This window comes from Eptatretus burgeri, chromosome 6, assembly GCF_056783735.1.
Source record: "Eptatretus burgeri isolate ZD-2024b chromosome 6, Ebu_testis_v1, whole genome shotgun sequence".
Classification (NCBI taxonomy): domain Eukaryota; kingdom Metazoa; phylum Chordata; class Myxini; order Myxiniformes; family Myxinidae; genus Eptatretus; species Eptatretus burgeri.
The window spans coordinates 63608114-63635676 of record NC_140966.1 but is presented as its reverse complement, the minus strand read 5'-3'; the positions used below and the strand labels follow the sequence as shown (position 1 = coordinate 63635676).

The 27563-nt window shown below is 44.7% G+C and overlaps 2 protein-coding genes across 6 annotated transcripts in view; one reads left to right on the top strand and one right to left on the bottom strand.

Moving 5' to 3' along the window:
- Positions 1–11724, top strand: part of CFAP52 (cilia and flagella associated protein 52) — a 78214-nt gene extending 66490 nt beyond the window's left edge. For 2 of the 3 annotated variants that reach the window (XM_085885377.1, XM_085885376.1), the window contains exons 10-15: positions 3141–3286; positions 3560–3711; positions 3866–3946; positions 10086–10188; positions 10450–10561; positions 11408–11724. In XM_085885377.1, coding sequence (XP_085741503.1) covers positions 3141–3286; positions 3560–3711; positions 3866–3946; positions 10086–10188; positions 10450–10561; positions 11408–11589 — 776 coding nt within the window. In that variant the 3' untranslated portion in view covers positions 11590–11724. The remainder of the gene's footprint in view (positions 1–3140; positions 3287–3559; positions 3712–3865; positions 3947–10085; positions 10189–10449; positions 10562–11407) is intronic. The other variant, XM_085885378.1, reaches the window with a different exon arrangement.
- On the bottom strand, positions 1129–25602 carry ATG12 (autophagy related 12). Of its 3 annotated transcripts, none has more exons than XM_085885381.1 (5): positions 25083–25602; positions 24781–24917; positions 12862–12924; positions 12127–12206; positions 1129–3941 (listed from the first exon to the last, which is right to left on the bottom strand). In XM_085885381.1, the coding sequence occupies exons 1-4, from the start codon at positions 25576–25578 to the stop codon at positions 12147–12149; spliced, it is 756 nt and encodes a 251-aa protein (XP_085741507.1). In that variant the 5' UTR covers positions 25579–25602; the 3' UTR covers positions 1129–3941; positions 12127–12146. The 3 variants fall into 3 exon arrangements, with proteins under 3 accessions (XP_085741507.1, XP_085741506.1, XP_085741505.1); XM_085885380.1 differs by lacking the exon at positions 1129–3941 and adding an exon at positions 10756–11983; XM_085885379.1 differs by lacking the exon at positions 1129–3941 and having other exon boundaries at positions 10756–12206.
- Positions 25603–27563: the final 1961 nt, after the last annotated feature.

The window sequence follows — 27563 nt, the reverse complement described above, 5'->3', positions numbered from 1 at the left end:
AAACTACTCATTTACGAGGTTTCATCGTCCCTGCACTGTCTCCATTCACGTCCGTTTTGTGCAACCAACACTGATTGGCTGTGGCATGCTGTGATTTGTCCCTGAAGCGTGGGGGAGGGGCACTTTGGGAATGCTTCACTTAATTTGTGATGATTGGATGCTGGGACGGCGAAAGATACGACAATTTTCAATGCTGAAAAATAGCAATTATTGGGTCAAAATACTGGTGAGGTGAAGTGGTTTGGAAATGAAGCATGACAATGGAGGTACGAGTACGGGTGTCGGAAAATAAGGGTTAAAGGATGGGCGTTTGAGAATGAGGTTTGAATACAGAGTTGGAGAAGAAGGTTTGGGAAGGAGGAAGAAAACAATGGTGAAGGTTCGAACTACAATCACAACACATTTCCCTGTCTTTGATACGAGGGGATGGGTGACCTAACTAAACAAAATCATGATGGAAATGTCTACACTCCAGGGTTCTTTCATGTGTTGAATTGAACTCGTCGGGGTGGGGGGGGGAGGGGTCCTTCCATATCCGAAACAATACATTGTATATGCCAAACTTGTGCAATTTTGACCCAGTATTTCATTTCGCCCTATGTTCAATTTCCCTATCCTGACTCCAATGTCCAAGCCTCTTTTCCCACCCTAACTCCTTGACCAAATTTTGTTTTCACCTATGTAATCCATACATAACCCCCACTCCCTCAAATCCCTTACCAACTTCTTTCACCGATGTAATCCATACTTAAACCCACCCCCTATCCTTTACATACTGTTATGGACTCGGGGTTCGAGGCTTGCCACGAAGGTAAGCACTCGGGTCCCTCCCAAACTCCTGGTCCTGAGACCGCCAGGCAAAGATAACTCGGTGCACCGGCGAGTTGCTAAGCAACCACAAACACCGAATGGCACTGCCAATGACGGCAGGGTTACACTACCTCACATACCTTACCTGTGGACAGCCAAACAATTAGGGTCTCGTGCTCTCAGCGCACACCCAGATTACTTGCAAGCGATACAGTGAGTAGACGCTGGCTAACAAGAGCAAATTCAGTGGGGCAAAACTTCCCGGATAAACTAATGTGCAGACCATGCTGGACCAATTCAGGAAAACACGAAACTGGGTTGGTTCATTTGTAACATAAACAATTTATTACAAGTGAAGGCGATGAAAGGTCATGTGGCACAATAAAAGGTACAGCAGGGGAAAGCAAGGATTCGTGGGTGTGGCAAAAGAAAATACAGTTACTGTATAATTTACAAAAGAAGACAGTGCAGAGCTAACCAGATCTCAACTTCTGCAATCTTAACTTATGCAAACAATACAGGCGCCATCAGGCACACACCTGCAGAAGCGAGAGTGTTCAGAAAGCAGAGAAGCAGTTGAGGCGTAAGTGACCTCAGCGGACCTACGCAACACAATCGCTGAGGAGAAAAGAAAACTGGGTGTCTATGGTGCGTAAATGGGATGGTGCAAATGAGGGGCGAATGAGGTGCAGGTGTGATGCAGTAGAGGAAGTGTGAAGGAGGTGCATATCTGTTATTGTTGCTCTTTTATTTTCAGCATCGACAGTAGACAGGACAGTAGATGGGAGAGATAGATGCGTGAGAAGATAGTTTAAAGGGGCATGTAAGAGAGTCTGTAAATGGTAATGAGTATTGGCTGTGGAATGAAACTGAATGCCGATGACCCGGCAATGATCTCGGCAATGATCCCGGCAATGTCTCGGAAACGCCGATGGCTGCTCTCTCTGCCCTGCTTGGTCACGACTCGATCACCCTTGATGACTGTGGCTCGATGACTTGCGCTGTTCTCCCCGGTAAGTGGCGCTCGGCTCGGATTTGGTGAGTGAGTCAGATGCGATCAGCTCTTTCTGGGCTTTCTGCTGCTATCCTGATAGAGCCAGGGCAAAGGAGCCAGAAAACGGATCAAAAGGCCTTGCAAGCATTTCCGAGCATTCCCATTGGTGTGTAGACACCAACGAGGAGTCGCCCCTCCCCGCCAGACTCTAGAGCCGAAAATGGTTTAATTTGCCCACCAGCCTGGCCACGCAACAGAGCTCTAAGATTAACATTGGGCGTGGGTTTTCGGGAGCGCTCTCTGGCCATAAATGTGCGCTGGGCTCCGTTTGAGCATTGCTATTTAGCGGAGTGCCAGGACTACCCAGACGTCATTGAATGAGTCCCAGCGCATATTTGTGCTTTGAGTTACGTGCCAAAGTGTTCTGACTCGCAGGCACCTCTGTTTCCCGGCATCTCGAATGACAGTAGTGAGCATCCAGGGAGATAACAGTGGTTGCGGTGGCTGTAGTGAAGTGGGGGAAAGTGCTGTGGCATTTTTGGTGAAGACGTTGGAGCATTGGGAGCGGTTGAGGTGGTTGTAGTGGAGATTGGAATGTCTGTGGTGATTGTGGTGAGGAGGTCGAGCATAGGTTACTGTGGAGATTTATAGGAAGTGTTGTGGTGATTATGGTGAGGGGTTGTAGTGTCGCGGTGAGCATGGTGAGGGTCCTAGGTGAGGCATCCGTTGGTGAATGGTGCACAGTTCAAATATGGAAATGGCGTGCGCATGCTAATGAGGCTATTGCTGTGCATTCCTGTCTGGTCTGGCGTGCAGGCATGGGTGAAGGACATTGTGTGTGAAATAAAATAGATGAAAGAATAGCAAAGGGGGATTGAGAACCTAACTAAAAGCCCGACGCAACACATCTTGTCCCATTTACACACTAGACATAATGGAAGGACTAACTAAAATACTAATTAAATTACTGTCTCGGGATCATCGTATGTTGGGTGACAGCCTTGGGGGAGTGCCAGCTTCACAGAGCTGCAACAATACATATGGATCGAATTTGTGCTTTCACATGTCAAGGGTTGACCACATTTCCTTTACTGATATTTTCAAATGAACGTTGACCCTCCAAATAGACCAATTCAATCAGATCCAACGTTGCAAGTTGAGACTGCAATGGTTCCACAGCGGGGGAAACAAAAATTGAAAATCAATTGTGTGTGGATAAACTGTAAAAACGCAAATATAGATAGAGAGAAGGGACCAAATAATGGACAGATGGAACAGAAAGGCAAAGCATGTTGGATTCCTAATAACTGCAGTTTCTTTATCCCAATCCGAACAGCTTGGGATGATGGGAAGATTCGTCTCTTCCTGCCAGAGTCTGGACGACTGTCCTTGGTTGTGCATGATGCTCACGGCATGGGTGTTACAGCAATCGCTATAACTGCCGATTGTCAACGCATCGTTAGTGGTGGCGGGGAAGGCCAGGTACTCGTTTGTGGTGTAGCTGAATCCAATTGAAATTCACATGTACAATGCCAATCGCTATGGCCCACCATGGCTGGACAGTATGTGCATCTAATCGCTCTGCATTTTACAGAGAACAAGAAACACCACAGTCTTATGTATGAGGCTTAAAAAAGCATGTTAACTTCAACATGGATTGGACTATTGCCAACACCACACAACTCACAAGCAATCATGCACCACACAATATACGACTACCAAACAAGATCTCCTGCTTCATTCTTTGGCGTGCAGGTGCGTGTGTGGACATTACTACGCAATCAAGCGACTCTGGCTCATGCGATGAAGCAACACAAATCGACCGTGTCGAGTATTCGCTTAGCAGCCAGCAAGAACGAGGGTGTTAGCGCCAGTACAGATGGCTCATGCATCATCTGGGACCTGGAGTGAGTAAATAATTTCTTCCACTAGTAGGCACAATCGATGCTCATCCGTAATGCTTGTGCCATTTAAAGATTTGATTGTTTTGTCAAAAGCTTCCTTGTGGAAACTCTCTCTGTCTCTGTCTATGCATACTTGCAAATTGTTGTGTCTTCATAGGATCTTGGGGATCTGTGAAATTGTCTTCCACCAGTTTTCTTGTAGTGTTGCCTTCCACCATCCATCTGGGAGTGATCTGGAGTGAGTAGATAATTGTTTCTCACTTTCTGTGCCCACCTTAGGTAGGCAATGTGCTGTGACACATTATTGGAAATGCACTTTATCATTTTTGAGAAATTTTATTGATCACAACATAATTTTTAATTTGTAATAGCAGCTACCACCCAAGGTGGTGCTATTTCCGACACGCACACGCACACGCAAAATAATTTTGCACCATGGCAATAGAGTACACCAGGGTCTGGAATTCTGCAGGAGGCAGCACCATTCTTACAAGAGAAGGTCAATCAACTCACACCTGTTTCACAGAAGTGGAAAATGCTGTCTCAGGTGTCATTCCAAAATATTCCATAAATGCTCGATTGAGCTCAGATCCGGCAACTGAGGTCAGGTCAGGTCAGGTCAGGTCAGGTATGGGAGCACATTGCTGCATTCACTTTCCACCAGTACTCCAGGGGCCTGACCATCCCCCAGACAGATGCCTGGCCCATCCCCATCTCCTTGAGAAGCCGAACACCCTGCTGCAACCAGGAGGTACGTGGCCAGCCCATTGGCCTCCTCCACCCACGAAGCTCCCTCGCTGAGAGAATCTGGTGAGCAGAATCAGCATCAGGAAAACGAGCCACATTTCCATACAGCCGCAGCTGATGCTCACGGCCTATACAGGAAACAAATCTCATCAGTTTCAGCAAATGCTCGTTGGACCAAAAGTCTGACCAGCGATAGCCAAGGATTCTCCGAAGAGACCTGGTACCGAGGGAGTTAAGTCTCGGTCTCAGATCCTTGGTCAGAGTCCAAGTCTCATATCCAGAGCAAGACTGGAAGCACCAAGGAATTAAAAACGAAAACTTTCATCTTCCTGCAGAAGCACTGACAGCACCACACCCCATGATCCAGTGAATCCATGACTCCCAGACCTCACCCAGACATCTATCGACCTCTGGCTTAAAACATGCAGAGACAGGAATATCACTGCCAAGGTAAGTGAATCTCTCTGTGAACTCAACATCCCCACCACAAACGGGAACAGACAAGATAGCAGCATCCAAGATGTCATTGAAAGCATGGATCTTCGTTTTGACCCAGGAAACCCATAATCCCAGTGGCTCTGACTCCTAATATAGTGCCTGGACGGCCCCTGTAAGGATATTTGGCGTCTCTGCAAAGATGACTGCATCATCTGCAAAATCAAGGTCAGAGATCTTGACATTCCCAAACGATGCACCACAACTTGATCTCTCAGACATCCTCCCCAGAATAGAGTCCAAGCAACCACTGAAAAGTGTGGGGGCCAGTTCACACCCCTGACAAACTCCAGTAACAACTGGAAATAAGTCATAGATGGAACCACCACACCAGACAGCACTCTCAGTAGCAGAGTATAGTTCAGAAATCAGATTTATCAGCTTTGGTGGCACCCCACAAAGACTGAGAAATCCTCCAGAAGGCATCCAAATTCACTGAATCAAACACTTTTCAGAGATCAACACAGGCTGCGAGCAACCCAAGTTGAAACTCTCACCTGCATTCGGCGAGGATCCGAAGAGCAAGAATACGGTCAATCGTTGACCTCTGGTGAAAAGCCTGACTGCTCTGAGTGCTGGTGTTGAAGCACACGGTGGCAAACCGTTTTAATAATTATCTGAGCAAAGACCCTTCCTGGCACTGAGAGCAGGGTCACCCCTCGGTAATTGTTGCAGTCTTGGCGATCACCCTTCCCTTTCCAGAGAGGGGCAAGGCCCCTCTTCCAGTCAATTGGGATTATGCCTGTGTTCCAAACAGAGCACAGAACTGCATGCAATTACATGAGTACAGCATCTCGACCAGCCTTGAGAAGTTCAGCATGGATGCCATAGATCTGAGGAGCTTTCACCCCCTTTCGAATGGTTCACTGCAGCCTGTCTTTCGACAAACCAAGGCGGTTCACAGTTGATTGGAGGGTTAGCAATAGGGATAGTAACACCCCTGACATCCAACTCAACAGCTGATGGGTCAGCCTGGTACAGCCCTTCACTTTACACTCCTTTGTCAAGAGCTCACCACCCTCCGCTCCAACTACAGTACACCAAGGGACAGGCTTGGAAGAACGTAATGCACAAATTCCTCTGTAAGCATGATGAGAATCACTTGACCACAAGTGATTCTCTTCCCCTTTACAGATTCCTCACATGTAGGTCTCCTTGTCCACCCTCAGAAAATGTGCAGTTTTATGCCTCAGCTCCCTGAACAGCTCAGCTCTGCCATCAAGCCTGGCCCTGCGACTCTGGTCAATTCTATCCAGTGTCTTTTGAGAGACAAAGTTCTTCCTCGCCTGATGGTGGGTTCCAAGACAACCACCGGCAACATCATGGATGGTCGTCTTGAAGGCAGTCCAACTCATTAGGATCCTCCGAAACACCCAGACCCTGCAACTCTCTACTCAGCTTGTTCGCAAACTTCTCAGCTACCCTTTCATCCTTGAGCTTGCCAACATCCAGCCTAGGCTGGGATGGTACAATTCTCCCAGATTTAAGCTGAAACTTCAGAGTTGCAACAACAAGCCTATGGTTGGTGTTGAGGAACTGAGCACTCCGGTAGACCCTGCAGTTCTGGATCATCCTCAAGCGACTATCAACAAGCACATGGTCAGTCTCCTTTGCCACACCACCAGCGTTGGAATACCAAGTCCAGCGATGAGCCTGTGGGTGCTGAAACCATGAACCAGCCACACTAAGTTCACGACTTCTTGCAAAGTCAAGGAACTTAGTGCTGTTCTGGTTCAGTTCCAGACCCCTGGGGACAAACACATGTCTCATAACCATCCCGATCAATGCCAGTCGATGCATTGAAATCCCCCAAGACTAGAAGAGTATCTTGCCTGGGGCACTGATTAACCTCAGACTCTAGCGTGGCATAGAATGCGTCCTTCACGGTGAGATCACTCGCCTCAGTTGGAGCATATACAGAAACCAGTGAAATTATGATAGGAGTCAGCGTATTGGACACAGCTACAGCAAATCCTTGGGCATTGTAACCATCAGAGCAACCAGACCAGTATTAGGTGTAACCACCCACCATGATCTCTCTACTATCCGGTCTCCGACCCTCAGTTCTGCAAGACTGATGTTCAAATGCTGAAGCTCAGATGATAAGATGGTCATCCTCTCTTTGAGTAAGGACATTCCCGGCACCCACCCGCAGGGACCACCTTAGGTTAACCCGAGGAGACCACCGTCTGGTGGACGACACCTCAGCACCACCCCAACACACCAACACATCCCATGATCTCGTGCTTTTCCTCCCATCATCAAAGAATGGGGGTCCTGAAGGCTTTGACACAATCTCATCATCTTGTGAGCTGCCCTGTGAAGGGCAAGTACACAGGAGGTACTCCCAGAGAGTGCGTTTTTTTGTTTTGCGGAATTAAGTGTTTACCGTAGCTGGAGTGCAAAGCCTGCCACCACCCTCTGAGAAAGAGGTAACCCAACTACAGGACATTTGCAGACACAGTTTGACACCAGATATGGATGGCCGTTGGCTCACAAAGAGCCCCTCCACCGTTTGGGCAACATCAGTGCCATGCTCATCAAACCATTGGGTGGCCACATGTACTCTGTGGTTGGGAGCATTCAGGGTTCTTCTCTTGCAGCCATGCTAGCCATAATTTATAAGCAACCAGGCCTGTGCAGCATTTTTAGATATGACCCGAAGTGTGCTGGGATGTTAATTGCTTAACAAATGGGCCACACCTGTGTGGAAGCCATTGTTTGGTATCCCTTATTTACCAAAGCATTTCCATTTTTTTTGTACACTACATGTATGTATACATTATACAAACACACACACACACAAACTAGTGAGCTATGCTTACATATTGTAAGCAATAACGAACCGTGCTTCCCTCATTGTCTTGGGTTGCTCACCTGCAATGAGCAAAACAAGGCTGCACTTATTTTCAGATATTTTTATTTACGGAAGCTTTCCGAGAGTTCTGTGATTTTTCCCTCGTGTATCGGCTTCGATGTCCATCCGCACGCAAAATTTCAGCTTTCTATATCACCTGGAAGGTACTGAACATTAATACCAATATCAGTTAGTGAGTCAGTGAGTAGTTAGAATGAGCTTTATATATTAGAAGATATATGAGGTCTGACAGTAAAGTTCCAGGATTAAAGCAATTCAACGTTTTCTTCTAAACGTACCAGTTATGTCAGTGGTCATCTTCAAAGTAATCTCCCTGGGAGTCTATGTACGCACTTGCCAATGTCGCTGCCATGCTTCAAAGCACCCTTGGAAGTTGTGTGAAAGGTCATTTATCACATTGGTCACGGCTCTCCGGATCTCTTCTATTGATGCAAAATGAGTTCCTTTCATTGGAGTTTCGGATACCGGTCAGATCGGACCAACGTTCTCACCGTTTTCGTCTGTTTTGGCAATCGATGGGCAACCCGACCGTGCACCAACATTCACGTCAATTCTCCCTTCCACAAACCCAATGATCCACTCAAACAAATGTGATCTTCACATTGCATCTTCCCCATACACCAGCTTGAACTTGTCAAAAATGTCCGTGCCACTTTCGTTTAGTTTTACCAAAAACCTATACGATTGCAACAGTTATAATATTAACAAAACTCCAGTACAGCTACAAAACACAACCGATCGATACAACGGTTAACACAGTACTGACAGGAAGATTAGGATGCACATCCAATTACGAAACCCAAGCCAGTGCTGCTACCTGTGGAGAAAAAAATTATTAGTCTGAGATCTTTATTGAGACCTCATATTTTTCTGCATTTGCCCCATTATATATAGATAGATAGATGGAGAGCTCGCATGGTAAGCACAGCTGCTCAACCTCCACATTGAAAGCATGGCATGTAACGGAGAAACACCCTGCCTCCAAAATAATATGTATATCTCGGGAGATCCCACGCCTTCCGGAATGAAACCAAGACTTGAAGGCTCAAATTAGATCGGCGATTATCAGTGTGACTTTCAAATGCCACAATATGGAGTCTTCTGACCAAATTAAATACCGTCTTAAACATTGATTGCCTTTCCTAAAGTGTAACTACCAACAATTAAAACGAGAAAACTGGTGGAAGATATTTTAACATATACTCAAGATCTCACGAAGACACAACAATTCGTAGTATAGTTCGGAAGTAAGTGCACGCAGAGAGAGTCGCAGCAAGGAAGCTTTTGACAAAACAATCAAATATTTAAATGGCACAAGCGATATGGATGATCATCAATTGTTAACTGATGGGATAAAGTCAGTGGTGACTCGTTACACACTGTTCCGAGATGAAATTTTGAAGGCAGAAACCTTCACAACAGTGAATCAAAATTTACAGCAAATGCTTGAAGGGCAAATCTGAGGCTCTGCAATTCTGCTTGAATAGTCTTATAGACTAGGCCACTCCCATGTAATGGGAAAAAGTTGTTCATTTGGCCAACTAGGCAATTGAAAAATGACAGTTTAAAATTCTCTTCGTTGAATTTCAAATTTAACAGTTATACAGACAGTTCCGAACTAGGGAACGAAATGTCTTTAGAGTGTGACCTATAAATATAATAATCAAAAAAAAATTGGCTCTAAGCTGCCTAATCTGGGTTCAAATCTCAGCACAGCTATAAACTTTCATCCCAGTGTTTCCGAGGTCAGGCGATTCATCAACGTGTGTACCATCCTTTGGATGGATGTTAAACTGGGCGTCCCATCTGCCAGCATTAGTTGGTGGACGTTAAAACACCCTACGGTGTCCTTCGTGAAGAATAGGCAAGATATCACCAGCACCCTCAACAAATTAAATTCCTGCCCGAACTACTGCTGGGAAGGCAATGGCAAACCACCTAGTACAGCCATTGTCAAGGAACTACTTCAGCAGCACCGATGCTCTGTAACAGAGTGTGGTACATCAGAATCAAAATAATATGAACTTGTGACTTGCCTTTTATGAAATCATACACAAATTGGGGGACGACTTCCTTCTGATTAATCTTGTATTGCAAGTGCAACCTGGACTGTTTAAAAAAAATAAAAGATACCTTAATAAGGCTCAAGTATTATTCCTTGGAAATGCAAACAACTTGGCTGTAATATTCATTTTGGTGTTCACTCCTGACAATTTGATGCCTCTGAAAATAATGATCCAAAGCTTTGTTGTTTCAGACGTTACGTATGCAAGCAAATGGTCATGAGCAATACCCTGTTCAAATGTGTCTGCTACAACCGTGAGGAATTTCACATAATCACCAGTGGCACTGACCGCAAGGTTCGTTGGTACAAATATAACTATGAAATTCATGAAAGGTGCAACCTTCCTGCCCATGCAACATCTTTCATTCGTTTTTATTTCCAATCCTCTGTGATGGTCCCAACCTTCTGACATCATCCCTCTCCCGCAAACACCCATGATGATCGATCCCCCTTTCGCAATGCAACTTCAATTTTCAACTGTCTAAACTTATGCAGTTTCCTCAAATCCTTTTGTTGTTGTTGTTGTTGTTGTTGATCATGTATCCTCACGGCACAGATCGGCTTCTGGGAGGTGCATGACGGTTCGCTCATCCGGGAACTCAAAGCGTCAGACAATGGAGTAATCAATGGAATGGCCATGAATCCCAGCGGCAGCCATTTTGCTACAGGTTTTGATCGCCATCTCAATCATATACTCATAGGGGGGAAAACACATGACAAATGCCATAATCAGATAACACCTAATTTTCCATAGCTGGTGGAAGTTAAGTTTCTCATTCTATTATGACTACCGTTTTTTTTTTTTTAATAGATCAGCCGTTTGCACCATCAAGTGTTGATAAATGAAGATCAGTTGCTCAAATTAAAAAAAAATTCATTTTATTTGCAATAAAATTACCACGATGAAGTTCAAGATTGCCAAAAAAAAAAGTTACCCCACGACCCTGGATGAAATCAACAGGATTGCTGATTTTGATATGCTGACCGCCATGAGAAGCAAGAAGATTAATTTTCAGGCTTTTACCATTTGTCGAAGCAAAAGAGGCTGATGTTTTGGGCATTGACTCTTCAATCTGCCTGTTCCTCCGATTAAGGGTTAATGCCCAAAAATTCAGCTTCTCCTTGCTTCCCACGTTGGGTTGGCATACCTCAATCAACATTCAACATCCTGTCAATTTAATCCATTGTTCTACCTGTCCACTGATGCAGATACACTCTTGCCTTCACGAACAAGACTAGTTATTCATTCATACCCCACTAGCATGTTGTCAGTATGTATACCAGCTGTGCTTTGTGATCCACTTTTTCCATGATCCTCAAATGTCTGCATTTACAAAATTAACAAATAACTTAACAATGAGGAGGCGAGTAATGGAGGACAATGAGGTGGATACATGCTCAGACAACTGTAATTACAATCATAACTCAATTGAGCTACAGTCGGAGAATAGAATGACGACTCTGTCCCCTTTTATACTTTGATCTGGAGGGTGTGGTGTGGGGGTCACTTGCAGGTGGAGATGACCGCATTATTCGTGTGTGGGCTTACAATGAGGGAAAAGTAACGCACATCGGTGAGGGTCATGGTGGTGCTGTGGCGCAGGTCTGCATCTCTCCGGATGGTGAGCACCTCATCAGTGTTAGCACAGATGGTGCCATCTTCCACTGGCGCTTTCCATTCCCAGGCATGGGCTGAACTAGTTATTTTATTCGCTCCACATCATCTTGGCCTGGCTTTGTCATTGCCATACCATCCCTTCGATTTGCCTTTATTGAAACAATTGTAAAATTACACAAGAATTATTACAAATAAAAGTGTGTTTACAACAGACTTTGCCTGCACATTTTAATAATCGAAAAAAAACGTTTGACGTAGTTTGAATTCAAATGTCGTGGGGTCCGTGCCATAATGTCACAAATACACAAAACCATCAACAGCAGTCCCTTTAGCGCTGGAAATGTTGGCATGGAAGAATGGCAGAGAACTGCTGCCAATTTTGAAGACTTAATAGTTCGCATTCGTGATGTGGCTCGAGATTGCGTACAAAGAGCAAAAAAGGAAAGGCAAGATGATGGAGATGTTCTCGGCACTTGGAAAGGAAAAAAAAAGACAAAAAGAATGCACCCATTGGATCTTCCCCAAATCGCCCTTCTCATCTGACTCTTTCACTTTCGCAGAGTGCTGGAACTTCGCAAGAAAAGCAAGTGAAATGCATCAATCACACAGCCTCACCATGTCGAGCAACAAAACATTCATCCCCATGCCAGGGACTTGCAATAGTGTAGCACGAGCTTTCCATCGCTGCCAAAGCACTGCGGGGGGGGGGGGGGGAAATTACACTTTGTTGATGGTTCACGACTTGTACTCACCAGCAAACAAATCAGATGCCAGTAACCACCCTCTGGTGAAACTCCCAAAATCCAGAATCACTGCTCACCTCCACCTATTTAGTTATACCAGACTTTAAAAATGTTACGTGCGGCTTCCTTGTTTGAAGTTAAGAGCACCAACAAACCATAGGCTGACAACCATTGACCAGGCTTGATGGGCCTAATGGCCTCCTCCTACGTTGAAGTTCCTTAAAAGATCTTGAAATAGACCATGAGAACCAGGCAACATTCAGACACCATCCAGTCCAAACTACTCATACAAAGACAGTCAAGAATGGTTGCCTGGGTCTTGTGGTCTGTTGCACACCTGTGTTGCTCAGCACTTTCAGAGGACATCATAAATTGTGAGTGCACAGCCATTTTTTGATCCCTGATTAAGGCCACTCTACTTTTGAGGTTGAAATGTTTGATGATATGAGCCTCCCTTTTTTCTTTTAAACTTGGTTGGTTGTACTTTTGAATTCTCTGCTCAGTTTTCAAAATTTTGACAATTTAAATAACATGCTACCTCCAATTCTTCACCCCAAACAAACATTCAAAAAAAAGGTTTATGTTATTTGTATTTAAGGTTACACACCTCATAGAGGCTACCGATGACTTGGTCTGGAGATGGTGCGAAAGACTGGTTTACATAAAGGAACTGGTGGATGAGAAAATCATGGGTCAGGGAACAGTGGAGACATTTTACCAGCAGGTGATAAGATGTTTTTTTAAAAATAATTAAAAAAATAAAAAACAGGGAGGTAAACATGACAATGATGAGCAACCTCTCAGACTTGCCATTCACAACTGAAACACACTGCCCATGCTAAAATCCTTACACGAAGTAACACTATGTCACGTCGACATGTACGCCATTGCACAAAGGGTGTTCATCAAAACCCACGAGTGAACACATTCGATATTAACGTTTCATCAACAGTCTTTGTTGGTTTCACTTTGTGCCATATCTTATAGTGTCCAAATTTAATCTCAGCAAATGAAGATTCTTGCATCTGCTCACAACAATGATTTAGGATGCTCTTGAAGAGCAGGTGACATTTTGATACACATGCACCAATTACATTCAGAAGGTACTCAAATGTATAAACGTTATATTTAATTTCAGCAAGATTAAGTTGCGTATGGAGCTCAATACGAACGAGATACTCACATTAGTCTAAGACGTGCAAAAAAGAAAAGCAAAAACTAAATGAGGTTGATAGAAAATAAATATTTTTTTGTTACCAATTATAAATGCTAGTACATTGAAAAACATGAAAGATAGTTCTACAGATTGCAGAGAAGAGTCGTGGAAAGTAGGTGAGCCGTCAACCTGGATTTACACAAAGTAGTTTGAACAGGTGTGTTTGAGTAAGTTGGGCAGGGGTAGGATGAATGATTGAAAATGGTGATGGTGAGAAAGCAGAATCGCTGGGGTCTTGGTTCAAGACCACTTTAGTCTTTAAAGCCCTCACTTCGTTTGGGAGGAGGGGGGAGAGCATGAAGGACCCACAATGTGCTGGCAGTGAAAGAGGAGCAAATGCTGAGTCTCGGAATTCTCTTTGGACCTCAGCGAGTCTCTGATTTCTTTCTTTTTTTGTATACCCTGTCAAGGCTCGTGTAAGAGCTAATACAAAGAAGCGTACAACAAAGAAGGAGACAAGAGGGGTGGGAGGGGGAAGCACAAAATAGTGGGGAACAGAGAAAATAGGAAATCTCTGGAAGGGAGAGGGATGGGGTGGGGTACACAGGGTAAACAGGATGGTACTACAGGGACTTTCAGGAAGGAAAACAGGGAACTTGAAGGATGTGGGTTTGGGGTGGATTAACGGGAGTAGTAAAGATGAAGATTTTGGATGGGGGAAGATATGAGATGGTGGTGAACGGCTGTTTTGAAGACATGGAGGGAGGAATGGGATTGAAGAGAGTGTGGGAGTTTGTTCCACAAATGGGGGGCGGGGAGAGGAATGAAAGAGTGAAGGTGAGCAGGGATTCTTGATTTTGGCAGTTTCACCAGGAGGGGGGTTTTGACGGACCTTGAGTCCCTTGAGGAAATATAGGAGAGGGGGGGCAGAACACAGACAGAGCAAGGGGGCAAGGCCGGAGAGGAGATGGTACAATAAAGAAAGACCACCGACCTGCCTCCGGTGAGAGAGTGAAAGACCCAAAGACATTCCATAACCATAACCAGCTTCATCGCAGGAGATAACAATGTTCCTAAAAGCCTTGGTTTCCACAGCGTGAAGTCGAGCTAGGTGTGAGGCAGGAGTACTACCCCAGAGAGGGGAGCAGTGCGCAATCAGACTGCAGATGAAAGCTTTGTAAGTGGTTAGAAGCTCAGGTGTGCCAAAGAAGGACTTTTCACGACGTCGGATGCCCAGTCGGCAACTGGCTTTGGAGACCAGCTTGGAGATGTGGCTTTCCCTGGAAAGATTGTAGCAGACAGACCCAAAAGCTTGAATGAAAGGACTTCTTCAAGGGGATCGTTGAAGAAGTAGATGGGAGGGTTTTCCAGATGGTCCTTTGAGGGAGACATGGTGAGAGCATGAGATTTGTCAAGATTGAAAGACATATTCCAACTGTTTGACCAGCTTGTGATTTTATCCAGGTCCACGGAGAGTGATGGGACTGGCTGCTGCCTGCCGATCAAATGGTTGAGTCATCAGTAAAGACATAAAGAAGATTTTCCAGAGAATCTGAGAGATCATCGATGAAAACCAGAAAAAGCACAGGGCCAAGAACACTTCCTCGCGGAACTCCAGCCTGGACGGGAGGAGAAGATGGGAGAATTCCATCAAGAGCCACGTGTTCACTGCGACAGGAGAGGAAGTCCGTGAGCCATGAGTGGGGATTGCTTTAGATACCGTAAGAAGAGAGTTTGTTGAGCAGTGTGGGATGCCAGACCATATTGAAAGCTCACGATATGTCGAAGGAGATGGCTCTGATCTCATGTTTGGCATTTAGGACCTCCATCCATTGTTGGGAAAGCAGAAGCAGCAAGTCCAAGGTAGAGTGACCGAGTCTGAATGCAAACTGATGATCAGAAAGCAAGCCATTGGAGAAGAAGGATTTGATGTCGGAAATGATGATAGATTCCATAACCTTGCTGACGACTGGGAGCAGGCAGATTGATCTGTAGTTGCAGGGATCTGTTTTTGCACCTTTTTTCTGCAGAGTGGTAATGTTTGCTGATTTCCAAGCAGATGGCAGATGACCTTGAGCAAATGAGAGGGTGAATAGAAGAGAAAGAGGGTGAGCAAGAGAGACAGAGAGAGTGATCCTCAAAGCTTTAGAATCCAGAACATGTACCAGATGTGATGCAGAAGCTCTGACCCAAAATGGGGAGTCATGCTTCATAGAGCTCTTCACGGATGCCCTGCATGTTATTATTTCTTCTTCTTCTTCTTCTTTCGGCTGCTCCCTTTCGGGGTCGCCACAGCGGATCATCCGTATGATCCGCATAGTGATTTGGCACATGCTTTACGCCGGATGCGCTTCCTGACGCAACCCTGGTCGCCTCTTACGTCGCAGGGATATGGTACACCTATTCTAACCAGGGTATACACCGACCCAGTATACTGGTACTCATTTCGCCGACCTCGGAAGGATGACAGGCTAAGTCAACCCCCTGGTGTATTAATTCAGTGGCCCAACGGGGCTTGAACTCAGGACCTTTTGGATCCCAAGCCGCTGCCCTAACCACTGCGCCAACACCAGGCTTCTGCATGTTATTATTTATAAATAAATAAAAAATTGTCCAGTGTCGAGGCACTTGGGGGAGATGGAAAAGCACAGAGCAGGATGCAAGAGAACAAAAATAACATTATAAAAGGAAGGTAAGGGGGAGGTGGGGACACACCAACAACAGCAGGATTAGGGACAGAATAGACTATAGAGGGAGAATTGGAGGTATCATAGACGTGGGGAATGAGAGCAAGACGAGAACATGGAGTGGCTGGGGGTGGGGAAGGGGATGTACAAGATGAAACCCAATCACAGAAGTGGAAGGATAAACTGGAAACCCTGAAAGAGTTGGGTTGGGGGGGGGAGTCCATGTGGATAGTAAGATCACGGTTGTGCATGGGGGATGACCTGAGATGGTGATGAACAGCTGTCAAAGTACTGATAGAGAGGATGGAATTAAACAGACTGAGGAAGTCAGCCGATTCCACAGGTGGGAAAAGGTGAACAAATGAGTGGAGGTGATTAGTGAGTCTGGATTTTGGGAGTTTCACCAGAACTGGTTGATGGCAGACCACGTACACTTCGCAAAAACCTGGGGGAGGAGACAGATCACAGAAAGAGCAGAGGGTGCAATACCAGAAAGGAGGCGGTGAAAGACAAAGAGACTACCGACCTGTCTGTGATGGCAAAGTGATAGGCCCATAGACTCTGCTTCACCGGGGGAGATTCCAATGATCTTGGCAGCCTTGGTTTCCATGGCGTCAAGCAAGATGCGAGGCAGTGTTGACAGCCCTGAAGGGAGAGCAGTATTCCATCAAGCTGCAGATGAAGGCCTTCCAGGTGGATGAGAGTCAAGGTGTGCTGAGGCAAATTGCAGCTCACAGATCCAAGTCGAAGTTAGACAGCCAAATCACAGCCACTGTCTGATGTTAGGTAGATTGTAATGATGAGCAAGCTGATGTTCTAACCATTACACCACCGACTCAGATGTTGTTCAATCAGAAAATATTTATTGAAAAAAAAAGTTTTTTTTGAAAGGAACATAAAAACAAGTAAATTAACACAAACTTGTGGAAAATTTACAAGTGGCAACATGATATGAATACGTTTTCAAAGCTATTTGCAAGGCATACTCAATATCTGAACCTAACCAGTTTCAGAAAAAAAAATAAAATGTTTCAATATCTCTGCAAACTCTTCACTCCCACTCATTGGCCATATATAAGGTATTTATTGCTGCTTGTTGTTTATTTCTTCCCCTCACATGTAAAAGTTTAAAATGAAAGAATCAACATGCGCAGTCCTTGTAACTTACCACATTCCACCCTTCCCCTCAACTCAGCAACTCACTGTCTTTCTTCTGGCTTCTTCTCAACCACCTTGTACTCTCTCAAGTGTTTAACATATTTGACTGTGCTTGTGAAATCAAATATCATGCAAACTACTTTTCACAAAGATATTTCATCAAACATGTGCCAGCTCAGGGCACAAGCAACTAATTGTGCGATGACATTTAAAGGTCTCTTTTCAGTGATGATTTCAAAAGTTTTGCAAAAAACAAACAGATATGGTTCATGATGTTTATTTATTTTAGCCTGACGTATGCATAAAAAAATGTATAACAAGGACACAGGCAAGGTCTACAAGCAGCAAATTTGATTGATGTAAAATGCCGTAAAAATGTAAAATGCCATCCAAGTAATGCTAAAAGGAAGGTTTTTGAAAGTGCCAAAAAGGCGATTTGTGTTTCAGTGTTCAAGTGTATAATTTCATTGAAATAAAGAAGATTTTAAAGGTCGGAGAAAAAAAAAACATTTGAACGTTTACTGCCCATTGATGCAGTCTTTTACACCACGCCATCTATCACATTACACTATTTATTCGTGCCTGATGTTTGTGTCCTTGATAATGTCCTTAAAAAAAAAGTTTCCTGTTTGGAATTATTTCAATTTTGTATGACTGCCAAGCAGGTGGAATAAAAAAAGATTAAAATAAATAAAGAATCACTCCTGTGTCTGAAGGAACCAGTTCAGTTTGGCATTTTTAATATGAAATATGCAAAGCCACGAAAACAAACGAAACCCATTAGAAAGGTTCTTATTCTTCATATTTTGAGGGATGGATGGATGGAAGGACATACCAAATATTGAAGTGGCTTCACCACTTAAAAACTAGCTCCTCTGTGAATATGTGCAATATTCAGAACCAAAGTACTGCTAAAAACTACAACTTTGTTTTCCGATTTGTGTTCAAAATACAACTTTCAATTGAGGTTAAGTTGTTCCTCGATCATAAACTAACATTTGTAGAAATACAGACAAACAGACAAATGAGCCAGATGTGAACCAATTGCTTAACCCCGCTTTTTGCTTCGCGTGCATGGGATAATTAGCAAAATTTGCAGGAAGTCAGGCAAGTCGAAGAATTCGTGCACGTTAAGTATGGGAGATTCAGAAAGTTTAACCCTCTGAAAAGCAATTAAGATAGTTATCAATTTCAGTGATTTTTATTTTAATGTTGGGCATCTGCAAGGAGAACACCCACAATAATTTATATGTCATTAGTTCTTGCGATGGTTATGTAATTAAAGAAAACAGTGCGTTACATATGGAACCACAAGAAAAACGATTTTTCAAAGACATATTGTTGCGGGCTGGGTATCGGCGACGAGCACGACCGCAAGATGGAGCCGAAGAGTCGACTCCGCCAATCACCCGGGATTTAGATTGTACTTCTTCGGAAAACTCCGAAGAGTACGGGTCCCTTATCGGACCGTGAAGCGTCAATATTTCTACCACGTGGTACGGGGTTATTTGCCAATTTTCAAAATACCTAGATATCCACGTGGCGATTTACCGAGTCTCCACACCCTCGACAGCACCTGTACGGAACGAGCCACTAGCGTACTCGAACCGTGTGTGACCAGAGCGGATGGTCACCGCCGAGATCCGTCGGTTCAAAGGTCCCCTTACGGTGGCACAACGACCTTGCTAAGTTTCCAACACGCAGCACGCTAAGCCAATGGAGGAAAGGACATGAACGAGTTGATACATTTCACAAATGGGGGTATTTATTAAACAATAGGGAAATGAGGGGAGAACGTAAGGGCAGAGTTATCCGACTATAAGAAATGCAGTCAATGTACAAGCAAAAAGCACTTAACAGTTGCTACTTATAAACGGGCACACACACACACACACACACACACACACACACACACACACACACACACACACACACACACACACACACACACACACACACACACACACACACACACACACACACACACACACACACACACACACACACACACACCCCATTGGTCTTTATTGAAGTCTTCCAGCTCGAGGAAAGGGAGCTGGAGACCAGAGCCTGCGCTTGGACCTGTCCACCTCGACGGGACTCGAACCCACAACACGATGCTACTCCAAGCACCAGGGACGGAGGAAAAGCGTCGGACGCCAGGTGGATGAGACGAGAGACGACCCGAGCACTGCCAAGCCGACCAGACCAGACGAGTCAATCTCCGGCACCTCAAACCCAATCGCTGCCAAGCCGACCAGACCAGACGAGTCGATCTCCGGCACCTCAAACCCAATCGCTGCCAAGCTGACCAGACCAGACGAGTCGATCTCCGGCACCTCAAACCCAATCGCTGCCAAGCCGACCAGACGAGACGATCTCCGGCACCTCAAACCCGATCGCTGCTAAGCCGACCAGACCAGACGAGTCGATCTCCGGCACCTCAAACCCGATCGCCCAACCCTGACGCTCTTTCCAAGGCCCTAGCGTTTCTTCGATTGCATTTCTCCTGCGGGCTGGGGTGTCGTGGGAAGGATCGCCGTCTGAGATGTCTCGTCTCTCATTGGTCGAGAGGCTGTGGGAAAGTTCGCCGTCTGAGATGTCTCGCCTCCCATTGGTCCGGGGTTCGTGGGAAAGTCGATGTCTGAGACGTCTCGCCTCTCATTGGTCGCGGGGAACATTCCATCTCTCTGGGGCGGAGTCGGAGCTCTGGTGGCCGAGGAAACTCCGCCCACGTACGTGATCGAAAGCACGTAGACAATGGCGTCGGTGTGAGGAAGCGAGGTGAAGGCATGTTGTTGTAAACGAATCTCCACAGCGCACACATAATTTCCGTTAGACACAGGTAGGGGGCCCTAACTATAAACACACACTTACCGATATAACTGTTCTATAGGGACCCTGGCTGTTGTGTCAATGGGTTCCAGATTCGTCACAATATGTTCAAATTCAAAGTTCTCTGAAAGTATTTTATCATTCAACAGAATTTTCAGTGTGGAGAAAGTTGAAACACTTGTGTAACTCATCACAAATTCTCTTACAGAAAAAAATATACACAGTAATCAAGAGAGATTAATTAGTGTTAACAAAGGACACGTTATGTATGGGACAAAATTATTCATCGGCTTCACATGCAATGATATACATTGTTGGTGTAAATTGCCTTTCATAACACAATCAACAGGCTCGAGCATATTTTAACACAAAGATCCAACATTTAATGATAAGAAACTCAGCAGTTCATGTAGTAGGATATGAAACAAAGTGATCATCTGATTATTAAGTGTTATAAATGCAGAATGATTATAAATTAGAATCATTAACCAGGGTTTGCAAGTACTTCTGAAGAAAATTAAATGCACAACTTTATTGTGCACATACACAAAAATATACTTTAGAGCATGATTAAACATGCACAGGACACAGGACAGATCTGTGTTAGTGTGTGTACAAAGAATGAAAATAAACAAAATACTTTGCATTGAGTAATTTGTTGGTAATTAATTTGTTTATAAATGGTCATATCGATTTTTGTTTTGATTCGTCTCAGGACCTCAGGGCTTTTGTACATTCAATGGAAGTAATTATATGTCGATGTAAACATTTATCAACTAGACTGAAAATATCAAATCTAGCAACGTAGTTATAATATGGATAACTTGCACTTGCCCAAGGGAATAGCAGACGGTATTAATTTTGTGTAAAAGGGAAATACATATTCCAGTATGTTTCATAGAAAAACCAGAAACTTAGAGGTGCCTGAAATAATGATAAACAAAAACTCATCCCTTCTTCAAAAGGAGGTTACACCCTCCTTAAAATAGAATGATCCCATACTGTTTAGTATGCCTTAAACTGGGCCATGTGTGGAGGACAGATCTCATGAGAATACATGAATGACCAAAATATCTACCGGCCAAAGTAGTGGTCAAATGTTGGCGATGTTGAAGTAGTCTTTCCCACAGTACTGGTCAAAGTAGTGGTCAAATGTTGATACTGTTGAAGGAGTCTTTCCCACAGCCTTTGTGAGGAACGTCCCATACGTAACCATATTGTCCCATACGTAACTTAAAAAATTACTCGTGAAGTAATTATCTACTTATATTTTAATCGAGAAATACAGGATATATGACCAATACATGATGGATTAGAACTTCTGAAAATGGCATCAAAACATTTTTGGAGTGTTTAGTGTAATCTTAAAAAATCTGTGTAAAATCGTTACGTAATAGGACATCGCTTATGAAGAACAGGCCTAATTTGCATAATTAATGAAGTGAACAATTTTTTTTTGTGTATAAAAAGGGCATGGTGGAATATTCATGTCCATTTTAAAAAATGGTAAAGCTTGGTTTAATTTACGACATCACGATTTCAAATTGTCCCATACGTAACATAATTTGCATATATGTAAATTAGTTTAGTGATTTCACACCTTCAACCCATGCCTTTGCCATTTTCTTTCAAAGATTAATAAAATTTCACATTCAGACAAGAAAATCTCATTGAAATTAGAGCTGTGGCATGAATATGAAATGCTTCTATCTGAAGGGACCTTCGCTTGGATTTGCCCACGACACAAGCCAGGTCAAACTGATTTAAGTGAAAGTTTGAAGAAGAAAATAAAAAGCAAAATGTTCACGCTGTGCAGGTATCTGACCTTACATTTATATAATCAGAAATAAGCCAGAATCCTTCTGAGAACATCCAGGATCCCAGAGCATATAGGGACCTGGGCAGTCCTTGGCCCATTGGTGAAAGACTTACGATGCTTCGCAACGTCTATTTTTACAAATAAAGACTACTCAAAATTCCTGGATCTAACCCCAACCCACAATCTTTGTTTCTCAGAATCCTTCAAGCAACAAAACCCTTTGTGTTTATTTACAAATGTGATGACGTTTTCATTCCAGTGCTTCATGCCCGATTACCTATTGACACGTGTGGTGCACATGTGCATTGGATTCATCTCTGTACGATGATAATACAGGTACACTGGTCGTCGTCTTCCACGGATCCTCGCACTGATGGACAGCTGAATGAGTTGTCAGGGCATTGGAACGATGGACCGACCATTTTTCCAATTATTTTCTTCCTCAACCAGTGGACAACATCGTTTAGCATGATCAGTTCTTGCCTTAACGCTCACACATCTTACCTTCTCTTGTATCATTCACCCCATGCATCCTCCCTTTCCCCTCATTGTTCCTCACATTCTTCATTCTCTCCATTTTGTCTCTAATCGCTGCTGTTAGTGCGTTTACCCCCCTCGTTCTACTGTCCCTTTTGTTCTGCCAAGTCCGATCAGTTCTATAATCGAGACTAAAGGCCCAGTCACACCTTGACGTTTTAGCCAGCAATGGCAACGTATCAAAATGTATGTAAAACGCTGGCTTACGCTGAACTTTTTTTCTTTTTTTTTGTAAAGATTCGGACGTATTCATAACGAGTTGGTCGTATGCATAACATATTAGTAACGGACACAGAACGTTTTGTTGTCTTATAGACAACTTATACCAACGAATGCTTAGCCTGTTGTCGGCATTCACAACCTATGCCCAACGATAGTCTAACTTATGCATAGCGCGCTGCACGTATCGCCGACGATCACGTGGCGTAGCCTATTAAAAGGCTGCCGCACAATGATTCAAATCATAACTGCCAGAGAAATGGAAGTGTCAACATCGCAGTCACACCTTGGCAATCTTGCCAGCGTATGCCGACCTCTGAAAAATGCGTCTAAAATGCTGGCGCACGTCGAATACGGTATGAGTAAGTTTGGTATACGAGAATAGAATGCAAAGTACGCTATCATACGTCGTAGTAAGTGGAGTACGTCTTGAAATTTTAAATGTGTGAAACATTTTATGATGTACTTGCCGTATGCCTCACACGTTCCGCATGCGTTGGGAACAAGTTGTACGCATGATATGCGATCGTTGGCACACGTCGACAAAAGTTACTTGTAAGTTACTCATAAGTCGAAACACGTCGAGGTAATGGTTCGCGTCAGTGTTCCAGACGCCCTGGTTTTTTTTTCTTCAGTATGACGGTGATGTTGACACTTCGATTTCTAGTGCGGTTATAATATAATATAATTAATAGGCTGCCGCTCAACGATTTAAATCATAACCACAATAGAAATCGAAGTGTCAACATCACAGTCATACCGAAGAAACAAACAACAACAACAACAAAAAAACGCTAACCATTACATTGACGTGTTTCGACTTATGAGTAACTTACAAGTAACGTGTGTGGACGTGTCAACGATCGCGTAACGTGCCTACAACACGTTATCCATAGGTTAGAAATAAGTTTCGGGTACGCTAAACATTACCTCGACGTGTTTCGACTTATGATTAACTTACAAGTCTCGTGTGTCGACGTGTGTCAACGATCGCATAACGTGCCGACAACTTATGCCCAGCGTAGCGGAACTTGTGAGTCATACGCTGGGATAAGTCGTAAAATTTCAAGCATGCTAAAATTTGAGGACAACCGCAAAGTAAAACGATGAAAGTCAGCGTACTACGACGTATGGCAGTGTTTTTCAACGTGCTCTCAATGTTTCCAAAACTTACCTATAACGTATTCAACGTGTGCCAGCGTTTTAGACAAATTTTTCAAAAATCGGCATAAGCTGGCTAAAACGTCAAGGTGTGACTGGGCCTATAGCACCTCCACAATCCTCGACTTTTTATATAAAAATAAATAAAAGTGAAGTGGGTATATGTAAAGTTAGTGATGTGGGAGTGAGAAGATATTTTATCGTAATAGCAATAAATGTAACATTTTATGAAACGTTTTGAAATAGTATTTTGTTTTGAAATAAACGTATTATATCGAAATCATAACATAACTGTTATATTGAAATAAAATCAAAACAATGAAAACTAGAAGGGCACTCGGTGGAGCGTAATGTAATGCCTGATCACGTAATAATGTAATGCCACGTAATGCCTGATCCACAAGAACATATCGGGCCCAATAGATTTTTGAAATGTTCTGTACAGTACTATATAGTTTTTCGCCCTGATCTCTCAATGGTGAAGAATCACTTTAGAAATCAAATAATTCTCGTATCCAGATCCGGATTCGGATCTTCACCAAAATCGAATCAATTCGTCATGGTCACACACCAAACCCGTCCACCAAGTTTCATCCGAATCCGTCCCCAACTTTTTTGAGATATCGTGCTCTACATCCTTTTTGGCCCGATCCCCCAATGGTGAAGAATCACTTTTTAAAATTCCAGTAGTCGGATCTGGATCCGGATCTTCAACAAAATCTAATCAGTTCGTCCTTGTCACTCACACACACTCACACACACACACACACACACACACACACACACACACACACACACACACACACACACACACACACACACACACACACACACACACACACACACACACACACACACACACAACGTGTCCAAAAAAATTTCATCCAGATTCGTGCGCAACTTTTTTCAGTGGCGGAGGTAACAACTTCAGATGCTTTCGGTTGACCAACTCACCAAGGCATCTTCTGCCTCACACTTGATGTACTTGCGCACAAACTGGATGATCCCCTGCACGGTCTTGTGCGGATCCACAGACCACTTCTTCTGCTTCATAATGGGTGCGTCACCCACAGCCTTCAGCAAAATATCCACTGAAAAGGTGCAAGAGGGGGGAACGTTGGATCATCCTCGATGTGGCACCTCCAAGGCTCTTAGCCCCCACTACACTGGATAACAACCTCAAATGGGGAAGGGTCGAAACCTACAACGAATGTCCAGCAACACCTTTCACAAAACAATGCACATTGTCCACTCACCCTTCTTACGTGGAACATTCGGTCCGCCGTGCTTTCTATCGTCTGCACCGACAACAGGGAGGAAAACTGCAGAATCGTCTTCTACTTTCCCGCCAACTTGTCCCACTGCTCCTCCGTTTCCCTTCCCCTTTTCCGCCAGACCGCCTCCTCTTCCTCCTCCTGATGCTTCTTCTTCTTCTTCTTCTTCACCCGTCCCCTTGACTCTAGATTCGCTTACTCCACCTCCAGCAGCTTCTTCTTCTTCTTCTTCTTCTCCTTTGACATCTCCCTCTCCGACTTCTTTTTCTTTCTTGTCATCTCCTGCATTCTCTTCGTCGGTACCTCCGTTCTCAACATCTCCTCCACCCTCCTTTAGACCCTGCTCACACTTGTTTTCTCCAACACAACCTTCCTCGTTCGGAATGGCGTCCTTTTCACGTTTTTCAGGAAACACCTCACCAGCAAGAACCCGATCAACTTCTGACGCCGAATGGTCTGCCATCGTGACGGGCCGCATGCACTTCCGCTTCCGCTTATAGGTTTTGTCTTTTTTCGCATCACACGGAATCAAACACAAAGTAGGGAATGTTCGTCATTGCGGAAAAAATGTTTGAGGAAAAAAAAATGAGAAAAACGGTCGCGGACAGAATCGTTTAAAAAAAAAAAAAATTAATAAATAAACAAACAAATAAATAAGGTGAAGGGTCACGTGGTACATTTTTCGATGACAATCATTGGATTCGGTACGATTAATTTATTCATAATTTTTATTCTCACAGCCTATCTGTTTTATTTTACATAAAAAACTTACACAATGTTAATTCTTGAAAATCGAACAAACTTTGGCAGCACCGTTAATATAAAATAAAATTAAAAAAAAATTACATTTAAAATAGTTCGTGTGAAGCAGACAAATACCAACGGAAACCGCCAGTTTATCAGCGAGCTGGAAGAACAACGGTGAATTAAATCCCCACACTAGAGAACATTGTACTTTACGGTAATTCTACATATCGACGGTTCCCTGTGCCAGTGCGCATGCGCAGCCTGACCCGGAGCCAGGGATGTTGTGGGTGTTTCAACCTGTTCAATACTTGTTTGATTATTGTCGTTCCACGCTAATAAAGTGGTCGAACAAATTGAACTCTGTTCTTATTTATAATCAAACAACTTGATGCAGTCGAGTAAAGATCGTCGGTGCTGAGGAGGACGCGACTGGGTGAAAACGGACCACGAGAACGTCGACAGTGAGTTTGGATTTCTCGGGTTCTGTACCCAATCTTCGCCCCCAGGACACTGTACACACGTGTGCATCACCGAACATAGAACGTTTACTCCAGAATAACTGTTCCTATGGCGCCGGTGGAAGCAGAGTGCCCGATCGAGGGTTGTGACTATATGGCTACACACGCAGAGGCGGCAGTGGTGGCCGCCATGTTGAGTATACACGCCACTGTGCGCACGTCGCCGCCCCAGGGCGGCGAGTTTGAATGCCAAGATGGAGAAACTCAAGCGTCCCTCCATAGCACTGGCCGGAACGGGCGAGGCCTGGTCGTACTTCATAACCCGCTGGGGCGAATACAAAACAGGTACTAAGCTTGTCGGACCCGACATAGTCGCGCAGCTACTGGAGTGCTGTGAGGAGGAGCTGAGAAAGGACCTCACTCGCGCGGCGGGTAGGAGCCTCGTGGGCAGCGATGAAGAAGACGTCCTCGCCGCCATGAAGGCGCTCGCCGTCCGGACGGAGAACACGATGGTAGCTCGAGTGGCCCTGTCTAACATGCGGCAGGGACACGAGGAGCCCGTCCGGTCGTTCCACGCCCGCATCAAGGGGCAGGCGGACACGTGCAAGTATGAAATGAAGTGCACCAAGGCGGGGTGCGATCAGGTCAACGACTTCACGGAAGAGATATTGCGCAACGTGGTTGCCCGTGGCATCGCGGACCAAGCAATACAACTTGACCTACTCGGTGAGAAGAACCAGGACATGCCATTAAAGGACATGATAGAGTATATCGAGGCCAAAGAGTCTGGAAAACGCCGGCATCGCGCCTGCTTGACACTCAGAGCACGGACGCGATCAGTAGTTCGTATCGGCGGGGGAAAGCGACAGGACGTCCACGCCAGAGTAGGAGCCAGGCCGGAAAAACGGAAGGCCAAGCCCGAAGGAGTATGCATCTACTGCGGCGAGGTGGGCCACGGCAAAACGCCTCAATGGCGCGCCAGACGCGCCGAGTGCCCCGGATACGGTAAAAAGTGCCGGAAGTGTGACCGCCAGAATCACCTCGACAAGGCGTGCCTGGGCGGCCGATCGGCAAGACCCCCATCTAAGGAGACCGACGGGATGTACGACGAGCAGACGGCAGCCTTCGTCGAGCTATGCACGGTCACCATGGCCAGCACAGAGGACGAAATGCGCACGCTCCCCCTCGCTCACCACCTGTACGATGATATGTGCGATAAGTGGATGAAACGCATATCCGACCCGCAGCCATACGTCAA

What these genes read in the sequence shown, in the direction of transcription:
- ATG12 (XM_085885381.1), bottom strand. Translation starts at nt 25,578, where the DNA reads ATGCGGCCCGTCACGATGGCAGACCATTCGGCGTCAGAAGTTGATCGG. An exon ending in GAATGTTCCACGTAAGAAGG is followed by an intron (nt 24,918 to 25,082) that starts GTGAGTGGACAA and finishes GCACCTTTTCAG; the next exon opens with TGGATATTTTGCTGAAGGCT. An exon ending in TCATCGGTAGCCTCTATGAG is followed by an intron (nt 12,207 to 12,861) that starts GTGTGTAACCTT and finishes CCCCCCCCGCAG; the next exon opens with TGCTTTGGCAGCGATGGAAA.